The 20,434-nt window shown below is 41.7% G+C and overlaps 1 protein-coding gene across 9 annotated transcripts in view; it reads left to right on the forward strand.

Moving 5' to 3' along the window:
- Positions 1-20,434, forward strand: part of DENND1A (DENN domain containing 1A) — a 540,688-nt gene that overhangs the window by 316,070 nt on the left and 204,184 nt on the right. For all 9 annotated transcript variants that reach the window (XM_032634249.1, XM_032634244.1, XM_032634240.1 and 6 more), the window contains one exon: positions 3,737-3,837. In XM_032634249.1, the coding sequence (XP_032490140.1) occupies positions 3,737-3,837 (101 nt within the window). The remainder of the gene's footprint in view (positions 1-3,736; positions 3,838-20,434) is intronic.

Genomic DNA, 20,434 nt, shown 5'->3' on the forward strand with positions numbered 1-20,434 from the left:
GAGGAAACTATGGAGCCATATAGAAAGTTCCAAAATCAGACTGACCTTATGTACCTTTAATTGAGGACAGAATTTGCGAAAAGTGAGTCCAAAAACCCACCAGTGGTTTACTTTACAATTTGTGTCCTGGCTAGACTGGCTGTTGGCTGTGTAATTTGTCTAGTTTTGTCTGGAGTCTTAGACTATTCAGCTGCTTCAGGGCAAAATCTTTTGGGGTGTCATTAAATGGGATTGATAATTGGCTTCTGATGAATATTCATTGTGACTAATGACTTTGGGCAAATTTTACACATACTATCTTTCTATTCTCCCACTGAGTGAGATTTTGATAGGATCATTTTCCTCAACTTGCACTTCAGTTAAATATTCACAATACTCCTTTGTTGACTACAATCCAAATTGTATACTTTCATTACTTTTAAATTTTGTATTCTGTAAGGAATGAGCATAGGCCTTTAGGAGCCTTCTTTTTTCTTAATGGGGTTGGTTTTAGAATTTTGTTGTGTTTTTTTTAAGTAAGTGGCTAATGATAATTTATGGGATGTATGTTATTTCTGATTAAGCATAGGTATGTCATAACACTTTTCTGTGGTCCACTTAGCCACTATTTCCAAGAAATGATGCACGTTGTTTGTGCTATTTAGTATTTTGGAAAAGAGCCAAACAACTCCTTGTTTGTTTTCTTAATCAAATGGGTAAAAGCATTTTACTCCAATTGCAGAGCTTTGGCCCTCAGAAACCCCACAATGGAAATGATGATCAGTCATCTTAAAAGTTTGATTTTTATGAGGGATAAGTAATTTTAAAACCTTGTCATTTAGCTTGCTAGGGTTTTTTTTTGAGGCTAAGGAGACATGAAAAGAACATTGTCTGAAGATAAGATCTCTGCCACTGTGTCGCTTGAAATAGGATTTTGACTCAAACCAATTTAAGCTAAAAAGAGGCAGGTATTCAAGTTCTCTCTCAACCAGGAACATTCTATTGAATGACTTTTTCAAAGAGAATTACCAATGAATACATGTGATGATGATACCTTACATTTGTATGGCACCATATAGATTTTTAAGTGCTTTTATTTATTTATTTATTGTGTTGTAGAGTTACAGAGTAGGCATATTATTGAATAAATGGATGGATGAATCCGTTGACTTGATTTTCCAGAAGTGGCATATTTGTATTTCTAAGCTTGCTGTTATCGTTTTGGAATTTGAGTCATATATATATATATACCCTACTCTGTGAGACTCAATGAAAATGTTGGTCCAGTACTATGAAAAGCCAAGCCACTGACTATCTTTATATTGTGAATATATTCTAAGTGTGAATTGTTTTTTATTTACTCAAGAAACATTGCATTATCTAGCACATATACATACATGCATATGTATATATATATTGTGCCACTGAGCAAAAGAGAGACAGGGTCTTTCTGTACTTTACAGTGAGAGGACAAACATAGAGTCATAGTCCCATTAATAATGGGGGCACATGCCCAGTGGAGCCATGCAAGGCTTTGCAGAGGAAGGTAGTGCACAGAGACCCGGGGCAGGAGGAGTTTGCTAGGGGCACAGATCTGGGCCAGTGGGAATACAGAAGGGAGGAAAAGGAGTACATAACTACTCCTAAATCTGCAAATGATTTATTCCAAGGATAAACTTGGAGGAAGTAGTAGAGATTGTGGCTGGAGATGCTTCTCTACAGGTAGTCAGGGAACTGGTGAAGACATGAAGACATGCCTGTTCCAGGTGTGCCCCCAAGTACATTTCCGAGCAGGATGTTACATGACTGGACCTGCACTTTAGTAAGAGTACTTTGGCAGTTGGTTAATGGATGGGGAGGAAGAGCTGGGGCCAAAGGCCAGGGTAACCCTCCAGCCTGACTTGAGGGTGGAGTTGGAGTAAAGTTGGTTCATTTTCCATTCACTCAATACCAGCAAAGATTTTTTATCTCTTCTAAGCCCAAAGAGATTAGTCATGTATACTATGACAGACAGCCTCCGTTATGTTGTAACCTACTGAAATGAGTTGAGAAAAAATGTATTAAACCTACAAGCCTTGGCAGAGTCACTGGGAACTGCTCTTGCGAGCTTGTTGGATAAGGTCCTGTTCATGGCATGTACCTGATTTAAAGAACAGGGTCTGGAGGGAAAAGGAGGGGGAAATTTAGGCCCTGGATTTAATACACAGCTCTCACAACTGTGAACCGTCAGCAGAATATCCAGTTTAAAGCTGTTCATGTTACACTAACCTCTGGGATTCTTTTAACTGGGCCTTGGCGCGTCACTCTTTTGCCACGTAAATGTCCTTCTGTCAGCAAAGGCCAGTTAACAGCTTCCAAAAGAAGCAAAGTCCTCAGGGGAACAGGCTTCCCAGAAACCAAAGAAACATTAAAGAAAAAAGGCAGAAAGAAACATTTGCTGTTGACTTTTGTCACTTCATAGTCCTATCTCCAAAGGTGTTGGTTTTTTTCCTTCTTTCACTATATTGAATTTTGTAGCAATTTTATTCCATTGTATCTTTGTTTCCTAATTTTTCTGTTATATAAAATACTGATTGTATGAAGTGTCTAGCTCTTAAGAAAATAAAGAAATATGAAATAGGGACAAGTCAAAAGAGGAGGGAGTGGAAGGATTAGTCAGTAAACAGTGCTGGAGCACTTGATTAACTAAATGGAAAAAATAAATTCTCACCTCAGTCCTTAAACCTAAATTAATTCCAGCTGGATTAAAGAGTTAAATGCTGAGGAAAAATTTGGAGGACTTTCTTAGTATAAAAGCAGTGGACACCATCAAGAAGGAAAATATTTGCCCATGTAATTATTTAAGCCTTCTCTTTAGCCAAAAATTCAAAGAAAATTAAATAAGGATAAATTATTTTCAAAAACATTGCAAAGGATTACTATGCTTTGCATATCCAGTATTTGCTTTTAAATCAATTAAAAAATGCTAGTTCTCATTAGAAAAAGTGGACTAAGAATATGAACAGACCATTTACTTAAGAAATATAGTTTAGAACATATAACAAGATGTTCAGCTTCAGTCATGATCAGAGAAATAAAAATAAAATGAAGATACGTACAGTGAGGTGCAGGGAGGCCAGCATTCCAGTACATGGATGGGGGGGTAGAAGGAGCCTCAGTCCTTCTCTATTTATTATACTAATACAATTATTATATTTATTAAGTGCCTTAAAATATTTATAACCTTTGTCTTTAAATTCTGCATCTAGGAACCATATATAAAAATTATTGACCTGATCCGATTATATGAATTAATGATGGAAGAGTGGTTAAATATAGTATGGGAAATTCATTGAGTGGCATGAAAACATGTTTTCTAAGAATGTTTAAAGATATGGGGAAAATGCTGGCAAATAATGTTAACTTAAGGGCAAATCAACACTGTCTTTACAGTAATCCTGATTTTTATTAGAAAAATCCATATGCATGTAATACCCCAAAATGTTAAATTATTTTCAGATGGTGAAGACTTTCCTTTTATCCCTTTCTCCATTTTCTAGATTTTTCTACCGTCATTGTGAATTAGCTTCATAATCATGAAAAAAATACATTTTTTGGAAAAGGAAGCTCTTATTAAATTTGAATTAGGGTCATTGAGTTAACTTATAATTTTAAATATATTGATAAGTATGTATTTAGTTTTATTGCTGAACTCAAATGACAGTGTCTCCTGACTTTAATTGTTTAGCTCTGAATCTCTAATTTGTTTCCGTTGCAGTTGACTGCCTGCATCCATGGGTCTGCTGCGATGCTCTACCCCATGTTCTGGCAGCACGTGTACATCCCCGTCCTGCCTCCACATCTGCTGGACTACTGCTGGTAAGGCCACTGCTTACCCTGTCCTCTGCTTTTCCTTCTCCAGAGAATGACCAGGCAAGTTAGGTCTATAACTTGTAAGGCAGTTGGTGACTCTAAATTAAAAATACTAACTTCAAAGTGATCTGAATTTTAGATCACCTGATTGCATGGCCTCTTTGTTTCCAAACAGCTTTTCATATATGTCATGGCATTCTTAAGAGTTCAAGTGGATAGATAATACCTTCTGCATTCCTCAGTGTAGGGAAACCAAGGAGTTGTGTGATTCTTTTTTTTCCTAAGACACATTGGAAACTGGTGTCAAGAACAATTGAGATCCCCAAGGTCTTCAAGTTTCAGCCGTGCCGTGGCATGTTTTGTAAGACTTGCCCTCAGCTGTGCTTTGAGAGCACAAACCAGCCTTCAAAACTCTCTGAAGTCTTTTGAGGGGAATTTCACTATTCAGTGAAATGTGTTTTAGTGGAAGGAGAGAGGGGAGGAGGGAGGGAGGGAGGCTGACTTGCTTTAGAGTCAGCTAACCACTTGGGCAAGTCACTTGGCTAAAAGCTTTGTTTTCTCATCTGCAAAATAAAGTTGTTCTATACATAATTAAGTGAAGATGAAATGAAATAACGTGAAAGGATACCATGTAGAAAAGCTGTCTCGTAGTAGATGCTCAGTAAATGTTTCTGCAGAATCATCATCTTCATCACTATCTGTCTCCAATAGATTAACAAAAAAGACTGTGTGATCTAATGTCCTTATAAATAATTTCTTTCCCCAGTGTATTATGATTAAAGACGTTATCTCCGTACAGCTCAAGTCAGCAGAAGTTGATAAGGGAGCAACACACATGTATAGAAAAGGCTCTGCACTGTCTGCCAGAAATTGAGAGCTTCAGGAGAAAGGGCCCCATTTGAGGGGTCACAGCCCTGTTATTTAAGAACAGATGATTCAGGACATTTACCATTGGTTCATAGAGATTGAGTCCAGGTCAGGCATAATTTTTGCCAGGATCTCTAGCCCGTTTTGCAGTCCTCTCAGTGAAAAGGTTCACCCAGGTAGCCAAATTATCCTGGGAATTTAAAGGTATTCAAGAGTCCTTCTCATGTTATGTGTTGGGCTCATCCTCATCCCAAGAAGCCATGGGTTCAGCAAAGTTGTAGCTCAGGGCCGTGAAGTGAAGATCAGCGGCCCTCTCTAGTGCATAGCACTAAGTGAATTGGCTCATTTCTCTCTTTAGTGTGTATCTTTCTTATCAAGGTGGTTCTCTTTATCCATGCCTTTCTCCTACCTCTCATGAGATTAAAGGGCAGTTTCTCTGTATAGATTTGTTGCTTCTTTTGAGCTTCTGAACCAACTCTATTGGTTTTTTCTGCTGTTACGTATCTCAAAGGAAAGGACCGTGTTCTCTATCCAGTTCTCTGTTTGAATGAAAGATTGGGGGGCTGGGCAGAGGTAGACACAGCCGCCAGAGAGGAGGAAAGAGGCAAGGGGAGAGAAAGAACAAGCATACCCAGGGAAGGTGGAAGGGAGATAGAAAGAAGAGGTGGGAAAGGGGACATATGTCCCCTAAGACAGACTCACACAGTGACACCCAGTCCCCTTAAGCACAGAGGATCTGCTGACACAGTGCCCCAGCCCTGACATACAGCACCCTTCACAGGCACCACCCCCCCCCCGCCTCCGCAATACATGGCCCCATACTTACACACACAGACAGAGGTCCCTTCCCTACAGACATGTGCCTCAGGGTTCCCCACACACCTCACCCCAGACATGTGCTCTACAGGGAAACCTTAGAGTTCTCTCTGGAAGAGACTCACCTGTGTGTCTTGATGCTTCAGGTAGGAACACCCAGGGGCTTTTGTGTGCAGGGATTGGTGGAGCTGAGAAAGTCATTGGAGTCCCTCTGCCTCCCTAATGGTACAGCTTTCACTTTCCATTATTTGGAAGGTTTCAGTTGCCAAATTGTTAGCTAGTTGAAAACCAGCAGCTTAGAGCCCCAGAACTATGGAGAAGAAAATGCTCTGTCAGTAACATCAGTGATAACAATAGTTGCCACTGCTGAATCTCTCCTTTGGCCCCCACTCGTTGGACCATCTCCTTACATCTGTGATCTCATTTAATTTTTCCAGCAACCCTGTAAGGCAGGTATTATTAGTTCCATTTCATAGGTCAGTAAACCAAGGCCCCTAGAGGCTTAATAACTTACCCTAAAATAGATGTTATATATGTATGATTCCATTTTTACAAAAACAAACAAAAATTATGTGTATATATGACACAAAAATTAGATACACACACACACATACATACATACATACATATAGAGAGGAAGAAATCTGAAAGGAAACACACCAAAATGTTAACAGTGGTTTGTGTTGGGGAGGAGGAGAGGAATTCCACATGATCTTTATTTTCCATGCTTTCAAATATTTCTATCGACACAATGAAAAAGTATAGATTTTTTATAATTGAAAAGTTTCATTTAAGAAAAAAATCAGTGTTTATTCTGGCCAGTTGTTCTTTCCAGCTGCCATCTCGGGTCGCAGCCCTCCTTTCTTGTTTGCTTAGAGGATTTATTAGCTGTTTCACTCTTTCCCGTGAAAGCTGACCCAAGATCCTCTTTTCAACTTCCTCTCAAACTCTAACCCTTTCAAGAACTGTCACCAGCCTGACCGAGAGCAACGGTGCTGACAGCTCTAACCGAGAAGGGGAGACTTGGCAAGGACGGCTGTGAAGCCCTTGTCACCCCAAACTTTCACTCCAGAAACTCAGAGTTAAGGCTGGTAATTTTTGGAGCCTGAGTGGAGTTTGTGATTAGGCTCCATATTGGCAGTTTCTGTTTGTGTGATAGCAGTCTCTCTCCTGATCTCTTGTTTTCATGAAAGGACTTTTTGACATCTGACATAAGGATGATTACAGGCCTGTGGAGATTGGTATCTGTTTATTAACTGCAAGATGTAGGAATGATGAAATAAAAGACCCCAAGAGAAAAAACAGATCCTCTGTTCAAGGCTTGATTTGATCACCTTCAGCCTACTACCACTGCTTTGGTCAGAAACTACAAATGTCATGAAATTTGAGTCAATGCTAATAACTTTATTCTGTTGTGCTCGGTGACTTTCACCACCGTTGAGTTTAATCTTTGGTGGTAAGAGCCAGCAGGGATAACTAGCATTTTAAATAATGTGCTAGGAGCCTGAAACATGTAGATTTGAAGGAGGTTTGTTCCTCTGCAGATGATTTAAATGTTAAGTACGTCCCCACGCAGGGGATACACGAGATGGAATCTGAAAACTATTATCTCCTGTAGAAATGAACTCTCAATTTACTCACTGCACAGGAAGGGCAGATTCTAGTCATTTTCACTGCCAGCAGGTGCCCTTTCTATGCATAATAGACTTCGCAAGTGTAATTAACACATGAAGACCACTGCTGCCAGTTTTTCTTCAGGTACATGGTGCTAGGAGTTTTCAGGACAACAGTGTAGGTTGTAAGAGCTTTTTACATTGCAATTGAAGATGAGGTGTTCATTGACTTTTGGACAAAGACATGCTAAATGGGGCTGAGCCTAGACCCTACTATTGGTATCGTAGGTCGTGGTCCTTGGACCCAGAGACCCCGAGAGCTGTAATGCGGCCTTTGGTAGAACAGAAGTCAGTGTAGCAAAGCTCTGGGATGCAGTGAATAAATAGAAAGTATGATGCTGAAACCCTGCAATTATGTGGAAGACTAATTGCACATTCACAAATACAACAACCAATTATTTAAGTTAACTTTAATTAGAGCTATAATCACAGATTTTAACTATCTGAATAAATCCATTAAATACAAATAGTCTGCCCTAAATATTTCCCAAATTAATTTTTTTTCATGTTCCTTCCCATTTTTGGAGAGGGTGGTCAAGAAAGTGCCTGGGCTTTGTATTCAGACACACCGAAGTTCAAATCTGTTTCATCTCTTACTAGCTGTGTAACCATTAAAAGTTTGTTTTACCTCTCTGATCTGCCATTTCGTTTTCTGTGAAATGGGTTCGCTTTACCTACTTTGAAGAGTGGCTTTAGGAATTAGAGATACTGATCATCAAGTGGCACACAGGGGCCATTTAATAAATGGTGGTTGCTCTTACTATGGTTATTATAAACATGGGGCATGGATTTTGGTTTCCGGAAGGTCTAACTCACATCAAACGTTCTTCTTGCTTCTGCTGCCTTGTGAACTCAAGGGAAAACTTTATAATTCATCTTCTCTTTTTACCCATCAGATTGTTTTTATTTTGATTTTTTTTTTATTTAACTTGGGTTATTGTATGGTTGTTTTCATTTGCAGCTGTGGCATAAGAATGAAAAGAAAAGAAACAAAAGCAGATGGCAGAGAAAACGAAAGGAGTAAGACATTTCCAGCCCTTATGAATATTTAAAAACATGTGCTGCTGGTTCCTTTCTACTTAGATCTGTGCCGTTCTCTTGATTTTGAAAGTGAAAATGAGAATGTTCCCTACCTTGGCTGATGGCAGCCCTGACCTTGGCCAGTGTTGGAAGAGCTTTCCCATTTCTGGGACAAAAGGATTAACTTGCTGATGAAAATCAGTGTTCCCTTTCATAATAATAATCACCATCTATCGAGTACAGCGTGCAAGTCAAGCTCTTTATAAACATGATTGCAAATCTTTAAAATCAAACTGTAAGGTAAATACTAGCTCCATTGTATAGGTTAGAAAATTGAAGCTCAGAGGGGTTTAGTGACTTACCCACCATGACACAACTAAGAAATGGTAGAGCCTCTGCTTGAAATCCAAGGCCATCTCATGTTAAAGTGTTCCTTAGTAATATCCTTTAAAGAGTTATGGAATAAGTTGTACCTATCACCAAGATTTTGTGAAAAAAATCCTTTACATAGGCTTTTTGATGACTTGCTAATAATTCGGACTTACGTTATCATTCATTATTCATTCATTCAACAAATATTTATAGAGCACTTAATATGTACCAGGCACTATGCTGTGCTATGCTAATTAAATGTTGCTAATAAAAGGTCCCAGTAGAAGCCATATGGTATTTCCCATGTAAATACTTTTTTCTCCCTGCTCCTTCAGAAGTAGTCCTAAATGAGGACCACAAATCAGTTCCCAAATTGAATTGTACATTTGGGTTATTCTGGACACCTGTTAACATATTTTCAAGTATGTGATAAAATATTTCCAAAGCAGATCAGGACAGGTTCATATTTTACCCCAAAAAAGGCAGCCAGGCCAAGAGCCAAGTTAGTAGCGAACTCCTGATGTTCTCTGAGGGCATGGTTGAACCGAAAAGTTAAATCAAGTGTGTACAATTAAGGTTTGGATTTTGTATTCGACTTTGTAAAACACCTCATATTTTCTGACATTTCTAGGTGCCTCTGGAGTCCATTCTTCCACCCAGAGTGGAAGATTCTCTGTAAGACGTACTAGTTCTAGCCTCTTTATCTGTGCTGTATGTGGGGTTCTGAATCAACCCCCACAGGCTGCATCATGTATTCCACCTAGGATTTTTAGCAAACAGTCTTAATATGCCTTTTCACAGGGTGCGTAGTCCATGTGGGTGATGGGGCATCAGTCCAGACACAGCTGTGAAGTGACAGCTGGATGATCAGAGCTGGGTCCATTCTAATCTCTGTCTTCACTGATGCCATGAAATTTTGCGCAGGGAATAGATTGATGCTAAAGTAAGTGGGATTGTTGATATTCTTGGTGGCAGTGATAGAAATCAACAAAGTGTGGTGTGGTGGAAACAGGAAAACCCGGCTTCGGTTCTGGCTTCCCCATTTACTAGTTTTGAGGTCTCTGAACACCCCTGAACCTGTTTTCTCTTCTGTTGAATGTGAATAGTAATAAGCTACTGATAAAAAGCAGGTGTTCCATAAATAGTAGGTACTATTTTTGTTATTACTGACTATGTGTATGTATTTGTAGTCAATATATATTAACGTGTATGTGTTTGTATATGTGTATATATAAAAATGAACCAACAATCCAATTCAAGTTCACAAGACCCAGGTAGGGTGGAAGTGGATTAGGTAGACAGGTATGACCGAAATTCTTTTCTATTTATCAAACTCTGGGCTGTGCAAGTTTTGTTCAAGATTGAATTCTAACACATAAGTAAAAACTGTGTCGTTTCCATTTTGCAGCAAGTATTTATGAGTGCCTTTTATGTCCCTGGCATTGGACATAGGGAAATAGGAACTTATAGATGGCTCCGGATCTGAGGAAGCACTGCTTCACAAAAGAACTCAGGTGTCCAGGCAAGAGTTGGGAGGTTTTTTTTTTTTTTTTAAGCTAAGAGGCATCAAGGGGCCATGATAGGTCCATTGCTCTGGGGGTACAACCACTGCAACAGGAACTCATCTGGGAAGGCAGGAGGGGATAAGGACCAGGATTTCAGTTTGAAACAGAAGGAGGAGGTAAGGTGGGTCTGTGCTGGGCCTGATGGTTAGAAAGTGCACAATGTGTGCTGGTTGAACAAAGTGAAATTATAGATTCCTGGGTAAATCCCTTAGTAAGATTTGGCTGAACTTGATCTTGAGATTTGAGCAGAGAGGGTAAGGAGTAGAAAATAATTCGGGCTTGGAAGTCAAAGCTCTGGGTCCAAATCCTGGCTCTGGTCCTACTGAATTTATGTCTTTGGGTGAATCACACAGTCTCTCTTTCCTCATCCACAGAATATAGGTAAAAATATAGTTCTCCGTAAAGAGCCTGGCATCAAGTAGGCACCTAAAAGGAAGCTGTTAGGTGATGACAGTCACTGAGCCCTATATTGAGATGCACCTTCATTTTCTTCAGCAGCACCTAAAACTGAAAATGCCAGGAGCCTTTGGAGGAAGCTTTGGACAATTTCTGAGTAAACTGTCTCTCTGGTGGAAAAATGGGAGAGAGAAGAGATGGCTCTTTGCATTATCTACGCTGTGGATTCTGTAGGAATCTATATCTATACTATATAGGTTCTATAGGAAAACTGCCTTTTCAAGTTCTCCATTTGATTTTTAAAGATTGAAATGTAGGGCTTCCCTGGTGGCGCAGTGGTTGAGAGTCCGCCTGCCGATGCAGGGGACACGGGTTCGTGCCCCGGTCTGGGAAGATCCCACATGCCGTGGAGCGGCTGGGCCCGTGAGCCATGGCCGCTGAGCCTGCGTGTCTGGAGCCTGTGCTCCACAACGGGAGAGGCCACAACAGTGAGAGGCCCACGTACCGGGAAAAAAAAAAACTGAAATGTAATTCATATACCATAAAATTCATCCTTTTAAAAGTGTACATTTCAGTGGTTTTTAGTGTATTCACAAGGTTGTGCAGCCATCACCACTAATTCCAGATCCATTAGGTTTTTAATACCTAATTTTTATCGTTGTTAGTAAAGTAATCCACCCTTATTAGTTAAAATAATCCACCCTTATTAGTTAAAATAATACTTTTTAACCTTTCAGAAGCAAAAAGCAAATGTTCTATAAAAATGAGTAGTCTGTGTAGATGGTTGGCATCAGACCCTTAATCTGATCCCTCCAAGGTGCCCCTGCTGGCACAGATGCTAAGAGTACAGTGTGTGACGATGCTCATTCGGCCTCAGCGTTGACATTCCTGTGAGGGTGCTGAGGCTTGCAGGGTTAGAGAAGACATAGTGTCCCTTTACCATGGAAGTGACCCCTCCGCAGTCGGGGATGGTGGTTGTTGGCTTGCCCACCCACCCTTCCGGGCGCTCTCCTGACTGCAGCCCGCCGCCCCATGGTCCTTCACATCCTTTGCCGCAGCATCTACATCTGAGTGTCTGGACCCACCCTGCCAGTCCCACCCTGCCAGTCCCCTTTCTGCTGCCTGATGTGGTAAGGGGCAGCAGCCTGCCTCCCTTGCCCCAGTTTCTGCCTGGCCTCCATGGGACATAGCTGGCTCTTATCTGTTCTTGTATGACCAAGCCTTGGCCTGGTTTTCCATTTCTTGTGATACATCCTGTATGTAATTCCTCACTCCTCCCTGACCTGGAGCCTGCCTTGAATCCAACACTTAGAAAACTCTGGAACTTCTAAGAGATAGTGTAGTGGTCTCTGCAGCAAAGACATTCTACACATGTTCATGGTCACCAGTAGAGCGGGAGCCACAGACCATGTAATGTCATCCTCAGAGAAGCTTCAGCTGTGGAGGAGATTACCTTGCGGCAGGGATTTGCGGTCGTGTCGCTACCTCTCCCACAGTGAGAATCCATGAAGCACCAGCGTAGTGCTAGGCTCAGGGTTATCTCTCAACAAATGTGGGTTTGTCTTCCCTGTGAATATTTGAAAGAATGAGAGACTAGGCTAAGAAGGTAATTGGACGCTGCGCACCTTGGCATGTGACGTATCTTAGTCCTGGAAAAACAAGAAGAGATTTTTTTCCCCCTTGTTACCACTTGGGTTTTCAACGTTTACACTCTTTTGGGGGGTTACTTTCTCTTGGTTTATTTATCCATAAACCTCTTTTTCTCTTCTTATTTCTTCTGTACATCATTCTTTCCTGGATTTCTACGAGGGTCTCATGGGTTGCTGGTGGCTCAAACCTGAGACTTCCTTTTGCGACCTGGCTCTGGCTGTTAACGGTTCTCACTGAACTCTCTGGGGCGATAGAGAGCCCTGTCTCCTGACCTTTCCTCTGTGATTAACTTCTCCTGCTGCAGTGGTCTTAGCCATGGAGCCCTTCCTGATGTTTTCCAAGTCTGTCTCCTTCCGGTGGACTGAGGAGGCACAAAAGGGCGGACTACTCTAGGCTTTGATGTTGACCTCTCTCGGTTTTCATCCAGGCGTTATCTTTATAACTTTTGTGTTTGTTTCGGTTGGGTTTGGTGGCTTGGAGCGCTTTCCCAACCCCCAAGGTTACCCCAGGAAGCCACAGGGCCACACTTAGGAGGGCATCGTCCCCCACTCCCCACTTTCACCCTCAGCTCAGATACACACGTGTCTCGCATTAGCAGGCCATTTCCAGTGACCAGCGCGCCCAGCTCCTCCACTGCTGTGAGCCCCATGCTCTGGCTGCCGAAACCACGGATGGAAATGAGGCAGTCTGTGCCGCCTCTCCTTATCTGGGGTTGCTCCTGTCCTCGTACGTAGGGATCCTCCTCCTCTGCTATTGCTCATAAATCAGGGAGGGCCGGTTGGAAACCAGGCAAGAAGTTAAATACTTTTTCCCCTAAGAAAACCTCGATTAACTAATGGCATTCGCACCCCTTCTACCTTTCAAGTCATATTTTCTGCCTCTCACCAGCTGTGACCTTTGTCAAGTCATTTAACCTCTTGGAGCCATGGGTTCCTCTGTGAATTACGGAGATCAGCCTTTCAAGATTGCTGTGGGAACGAGATGAGGTCATCTTAGGTCCGCCCCACAGCACTTTGTAAGTCTCCTCACGGCAGCCTACACACATACAAGAATATGCTTATTGGCTGTCTGCTATTAATTGTTAAGCTCCAAATAGGTAGGGATCAGAACTATTTTTTTCTCTCCTCTATCCTCAGCCCAAGGTGGTGCCCAACATATAGTAATATTTACTGACTGAGTAATATTTACTGACTGACTGACCAGCACACGGAAAACACTGAGCACATAGTAAATGCACCATAAGTTGTTCGTTTTCTCTCTTTCCCCTCCCCGCTTGCCTTTTTAAAATGGAAGCTCCTGAGAGACTAGTTTATTTTTCTCTATGGACACCGTGAATCACATTACAGCCCTGTTTCCCTCTTTGGGTTGGCAGCTGGAGGACTCAGAGCCAAACCTGTGGCCGCCCCAGCAGGTGTGCAGCACCTCATGGCACACATAGAAGTGCTCACTCACTCCGGCTTATGCTTTTTCCCTTTGCCCCTATTTTTTTTTTCCTATTTTTGCTGCTGTATTGAACATATTTCTATAAACTGCCGTAAATTCTATTTAGAACAAGAAAGGGTGTCAATTCATTTAAGCTAGTTGGCAAATGTAGTTCTATTCTGGCTACAAAATGTCCACTTGCTATTTTATTTTTCAGCTGTAATTATCAAATACCCTTTCTTTTTTAAGTGTAACATAACGGTTAAAAAAAAGTTATTGTAAAGCAACAGTAGTATAAGAGACTCTTGAAGTAGGAGGATATGGGCTGGAATCACCATTAACTGTGACCATGGGCAAATTTCTGAGAATCCCTTTTTTAATCTATAAAATGGATGGTATAAATTGTATTATTTGAGGATTAAATGAGATAAGGGCTCCCACACAGCCCTTGGTATTTGGTGAGCAATCGGCACATACCCGCCTCTTTATTCTCCTGCTCTGCACACAGCCCCGCCATGGACTCTAGGGAATCAGAAACAAAGTTTGGTTCTCCTGTGACTGACAGTCTGGAATAACCATACAAATTAGCGTGTGCTTTATGCCAAATGGGCAACCCAGACAAAAGCCTCTGAATAGGGAGGTGTTAGCAAGCCCGGCGTGATCTGAGAAGTGGTGCTTGGCGGACAGCACAGGTTCAGTAGGACTTAGAGGAGGCGGGGACTGGGGCCCACGGGGACACTCGTGGCTCAGCTCAGAGGCAAGTTGGGGTTCCTGTGGTGAGGGGCTGGCCGGAGTCTCGGACAGAACGTGGAGGGGCCCGGGACTTGGCACAGCCGCTGGCGGGTCCCCAGGGAGCAGGTTAGAGCAAACCTCCGAACCTCCTTCCACTTTTCTTCCACAGCCGGGCACGTGCTGGGCTCCTGGGAAGCAGTGAGCTTGCTCTCTCTCAGTGTGACAGACTTGGGTTCTAGCCTCAGGGCTGCTGTGTGACCTCAGTGAGTTGTTTAGCTTCCCAGCCCTCGTTTCCTCATCTGTATGGGGGGCGGTGCTGGTACCTACCTCATACCGTTGTCCTGAGGGTCCAGTGAGAAAGTGCCTGTCAAGCCCTTAGCCTAGTGCTGGCTATGGCAAGTGCACCATGAACGGCACTGGCTCTTCCTGGCTCCCTGTGCGACACTGGCCATCGCATTAGCCTGCGGCCCATCTGTCTGGCCACTTTCAGGAAGATGAAGACTAGGATTATCTGTGTTCTCCAGCAAGGTGTGTTGTATGGTCTTTGTTCGCTTTCTTTCCCCCGTTCTGTTGTCCTTTAACCTCTCTAGCAATGCCAGGCTTTGTTATTTCAGAGCAGAATTTTAAACTGTAAGACAAACTGTGTTTACACGTTTGTTTCTTTTCAAAAAAGAAGGAGGGGAGGGAGGGAGGGAGAGAGGAGGGAGGGAGGGAGGGAGGAAGGAAGGAAGGAAGGAAGGAAGGAAGGAAGGAAGGAAGGAAGGAAGGAAGGAAAGCTCAAATGAGTAAGACCAAGAGTTTTCCTTTCCTTTAAAGACAGTGAGCTGAGGAAAGACTTGTGGGCTCCCTTTGCAGATCTGGGTATTTGGCTAAAAAGGTTGAGTGCCTCTGAGAGGCGAGATGGGTGCTGTGATGTGTACACTGTAATGCTCACTATGCTTTAATATGGGAAAAGAAAAAGAGTAGACCTTCCAAACCCCTGGGTAGCTCTACGCTGTATCCTTACTAAGGTCAAAGAGGTGTTGCTCCTGGGGAGGGGGGGGGTGGGGGCCCTCCTACCTCTCTTCACATCTCATCTCACCTCCCCTCCCCTCCTCTCCCTCTTTGTCTTGGGAAGCTGCCTTTTATATATTTGAGCAGCCAGTGTTCCTTTATTTCACCTGACTCTTTTCCAATTAGTAGCCGCTCACCTCAGGGGAACATAATTAAAAGGGCTCTAGTTATCTGGGGGAAAGGAATTAACAAATTGAGAAAGTGCAGTAATAATGAACGGGGACTCTAGGATCATTAATAAGTCTGCAGTATCCATATTCATGCCTGTCCATTGCTAGGAATGAGCTCATGCTGCAGGACTTACCTATAAGAGCAGTGCTCTGCATTGCAGGTCTGGAGTTGGTGAGAGGATTGGGTGAATAGCCCCCTTGGTTTTCCAGCACGCCTTTTCTTTTGGCTTAAGTTCTGAGTATGTGCTGTGGGACAGTATAGGCTTTCAGTCCAACAGCCCTGACTTTGAATTACAGCTTCACTCTAGCTTTGTGACCCTGGGGCAAGTTACTTCACCTTTCCAAGCAAGCCTGTTTCCCAATCTGAAAATGTGGATAGCAGTGATACCTTGCAGAGTTGCCTTAAGAATTATGTATGAGTGATGCACAAAAGCACCTGGGTTATAGTAACTCAATTGATATTAGTTCCTTTTCCCCTTAAGAGGATTCAAAGTAAACATACCTTTCAGGTAAAGGTCATTATGTTGTCACTGCCTTGACACTAGCAATATAACCCCTCTCCTTTTCAGGGGAGAAGGAAGAAAGAATAGCTTTTACTCTTCCAAGATGACAGTGATGAAGTCAGATAGTGCCGTAATTCCCAGAGAACAAAGGCCTAGGGCAGATACACCCTGTCCCGCTACTCAGAGATGTACAGTGGCATCCCACAATCGCCGTCAGCCATAGGGCAGTTGTGACACGGTTGTGATGGCCCACCTATGCATGAACTTGGTCGTAGCTGTTAATATTATCACCCCTTTAATTTAATCATGTGCACTGTTGGTTCTGCACATGTTGTATCTAATTGCCATTTAAAATGTCTTCCAAATTGCAGTCAGATTCAGCACTGAAATGTAAAGTCAGTGTGAATGGTGAAAGGCACCAGAGCAGAGAAGCATGGTGTTCATTTACTATTGGTGAAACAGATATTTGCGTTGATATTTTCTTGATAAGCAATAAACAGGTTCTTTCTGGGACCTAACAAATGAAGATAGCATCTAGATAAAGTATTATGTTTTGTTACTGACATACCTTGGATAAAACAAGGGCATTGATGACTCTGAATCAGAAAATGATTCAGAAGAGTCAGGTTCTGAATGTGAAGTTTTTTAGGACTAGCTTAACCAATTTTTTGCTATGTTTTCTTTTTAAGAAAGCGTGATGAGTGGTTTTACAAATTTGTCATTCTGTGTGATAAGCAAGTAATGAGTCATAGTTTACTTGGTGGTTTTTGCATTTTGGGTGGTACATAAAATCAAGTTTAAATGTTACCCTCTGAAGAAAGTGATAAACAACCCTACTGAGCTCAGTAAGTAGACAAGTGACAAGGGAGTGTGCTTGGGGTCAGAAACTCATGTATAGAGGTGATGCATGTCAAACACCTCACGCTCATCACGGAGTCTCGACTGTCCTCACCAACACTTTGCCAGGTATCCTTCAGAACCAGGGAAGGAACAAGAAACCATTCTTTGGGCACTAAGAGAATGGGTCCAGTCATACCAGCCACGCCAGGGCTGTGAAGAGAACCCACTTGGACATAATAGCTTACTGAGCCTACCATGTGCTGTTCCTGTGCTAGGCACTTCATGGGTTCTCTCTAATCCTTGCAACAATCTTGAAAGATTTCCACTGGGGCTGGTACTGCCCTTTTAAAAGACACTTTGCCAAGATATAACAAAAGATATTAAAAACAGTCCTGCCCTTTGACTTGGTAATTCCGTATTTGGGAATTCACACACATGAAGTTGTTCATTTTCATTACGATGTTGCTTACAGTGAAAAGTTGGAAGTGGCTTAATGTCTAACTCTAGCAATAGGCTTCAGCAAATTAAGGGACATCCATACTTGGTTGAATATTACATAGTCTTTAAAATAATCACAAAGTTTACAGTATAATATGGGAAATGTTAATGTAGCCAGTGAGAAAACAATAAAATATATGCACTCTATAATTTCAAAGATATTTTTAAATATTAATGTTAATATTGGAGGAGAATAATACAAAAATAAAAGTAGTTGTGATAAGATGACTTGATCGTGGGTGAGTGTCCCCTCCCCCCAAATTTCTCTTTACAATAACAAGAAAAAACAAACAAAAGAGAATGATTCAGTAGCTGCAAAAACTATTGAGGTATATTGAGAATACAAATTGTTTTCAGAATGCAGGTAGAATTACCCAGTTACATATTTGCTACATTCAGATGTTAAGGAGTCTCTGGGGTTTCTTTTTTTCCTCTCTCCCTCTCCCCACTTGAAATTTGTAATCATTGTATTTGCAGAGCAAAAATGCAATAGATTCAGGGACACATTTGAGGTTTTGTAAGCAAATGATGACACAGTAAAAGGTATTTGTCCAAATTTGCATTCATACAAAACATGGTGTGCTGTGATTTCAGAATAAATGTGTTTTAAATATTTTCTAAATACAGAGCTGTTGCCGCCCTAAGTTGGCTAAGAAACTACATTTCTATGACAGGCCATAATTACCCTTTGGTAAATTATTGGGCTTAAATAAAAGAAAAAATAGCCTACCTAATGGTACCTGAAGAGTGAGTCTCACTTTGTCCCTTTCTACATCTGCCATCACTTCTAAGACTCCTTTTTACTCTCTTTCATTGATTTTTATTGCAGGACAAAAGGGCATGGCATTAAAACCTAGATATTTAAAATTCTAGAAATTTTTTTTTTTCAGATAAGAGCCTATAGTCTCAGATAAGAGCCTAAATTATACAGAGGCTTTTGCTGTAGGTATTTATTTTTACCTTTTTCTCACAGTTGTTTGAATGTCCTTTTCTATACATTAATTCATTTGTTGGAGTTTCAGTTCAGAAATTCTAATTAAAACTCAGGGTCATTTGTCACTTGCATGACAGTGCTGGTAGGAGCTGGGAAAGTTTATAAGATTTGGTTAAATATTATGGATTTGAGTTTTCTCCCTTCTATGTGTTTGGCTGTACTTCTGGACACATTAATAAGTGGCCATTTTTCTGGAATTCTGCACTCTTCCTGCTTCCTTTCATTACATTAGGCAAGGTTCCACTAGATGAGGCATTTGCAGTCTTAAGACTTCCTGCCAGGGTTCAGACTTTGTATTTTTGACATTGAAGCTGTCGTGTTCCTGAAGCTACTTAATTAGAAACACATTCATTTCAATGTACACTGGAGAAAGCTTGGACAGCAGAGCCAGGCACACTGGGAAGTTTGAGCATTTGTGTAGCTGGCAGCTAAACTAATGGTTTACAGTTTAAGGGGAAAGAATATCATAGGGCATTTCCTTGCCCCTGGAAGCGAAGGGAAGCTGAATGTGCACAGCAGATACCTTTTTTAAAAAGGAGAGAAGAAGAAGAAGAAAGGAAAGACAACTCCACTTTCACTGCAGTTTTGTGTCTAATTCTTTCTTTGGCTATTATCAAATACAAAAATCTTCTAGAAGAATAGTTGCCAAACTGTGCTGCTAATATTCAAGACTGTTTTACAGGCTCCCAAGATATATTACTGCAGAGGTCTGTAGTAAGGAGAACATTTTATATTCTGGGGAAGGATTTTTGCTTGAAGAATTTTATTTGTTGAATGGTAATGAGGGAATTGTGCTCTTTCTTATTTTTAAATGTTTGAGCAATTTTAAAATGCACATATGATGTTTAAAAAACCTTCGTTGCCCATCCATTGCTTTCAGGATAAAGCCTAAACTCCTCAGCATTCAGTGGAAAGCAAACCTCTCCTTTTTCATTTCTTACCACTCCTCATTTCCCTACCCTGTTCCCAAGAAAGCCACCCTCCTAGGTCCACTTCCACACCACCAGCTGCCCCAGAGGAAAGGTACCTGGGCACCTCAAGTCTGAGCCAGGTATCTTTCCACTGGGCTCATAAAATACCTTTTTGTACCTTTCTCAGGATGTATCACGTGCTGGAGAGACAGATGGAAACATTGTCAATGTCTTGCTTCCTCTCTACTCGTTGACCTCCCTACCTGAAGGAAAAACACTGGGTGGGAGGCGGGCCTGGGGATTTTAAGTCCAATATTACAAACTCAGTGTGGCACGGAGGAAGAAGGTTTGGAGTCAAATCCTAGGGTTGCCGCTTGTTTTATGGCATTAGAGAAGTGATTTAAGCTCTCTGGGCCTATTTCCTCCTCTGTAAAATGGGTATAATACCTACCTTGTGAGGTTGTGTGGGTTAGGAAAGATGAATTTCAAGTTCCTTGTATAATGGCCAGCCCATTTATCGTTGGTAAGTAGCATCATAATGATAATTTATATGTGTGCCCCTGAAACCAAAGGAAGTCAATCCATAATGCCCAGGTTTTAAAGCCCCTGGAGTTGGGTTCTCATCTCCTGCTCAGTCACTAACTAAGGGAGCCCATTGCTCTGGGAATGAAGCAGTTGGAAGGGGCTTTTTGAATTACAGTGTCATCAGATGGCATGTGTGCAATTGGGGTGGAGATGCTTGCTGGCTTTGATGCACTTTGTCCAATCAGAATGAACAGTTAGATCACATCTCTTGATGGCAGGAGGAAACAGCAAATAAAAAATCATTCCTCTTTGAAGCACATCATGCCCTCCATCTGACATTGTTAACTGCTTTTTCTGTTGTAATCATGGCAACAGTGGTTCCCATTTGTACCAAGAACTGTGCTAATCACTCGACATATATCTTCCCATTCTGATGGCAAGCTGCCAGTTAGATTCCAAAGTGCCATTTTAAAGATACGGCAACTGAGGCTGTGCAATCGCATGGCTGCTACTTAGGGACTAACGCCAGGGTCAGTACTCTTCCCGCCACCCATGCTTTTAAGGCTGCCCACATGTTGAAATTCTTCCGAAGTTTC

Source organism: Phocoena sinus, chromosome 6 (genome assembly GCF_008692025.1).
Source record: "Phocoena sinus isolate mPhoSin1 chromosome 6, mPhoSin1.pri, whole genome shotgun sequence".
Classification (NCBI taxonomy): Eukaryota; Metazoa; Chordata; class Mammalia; order Artiodactyla; family Phocoenidae; genus Phocoena; species Phocoena sinus.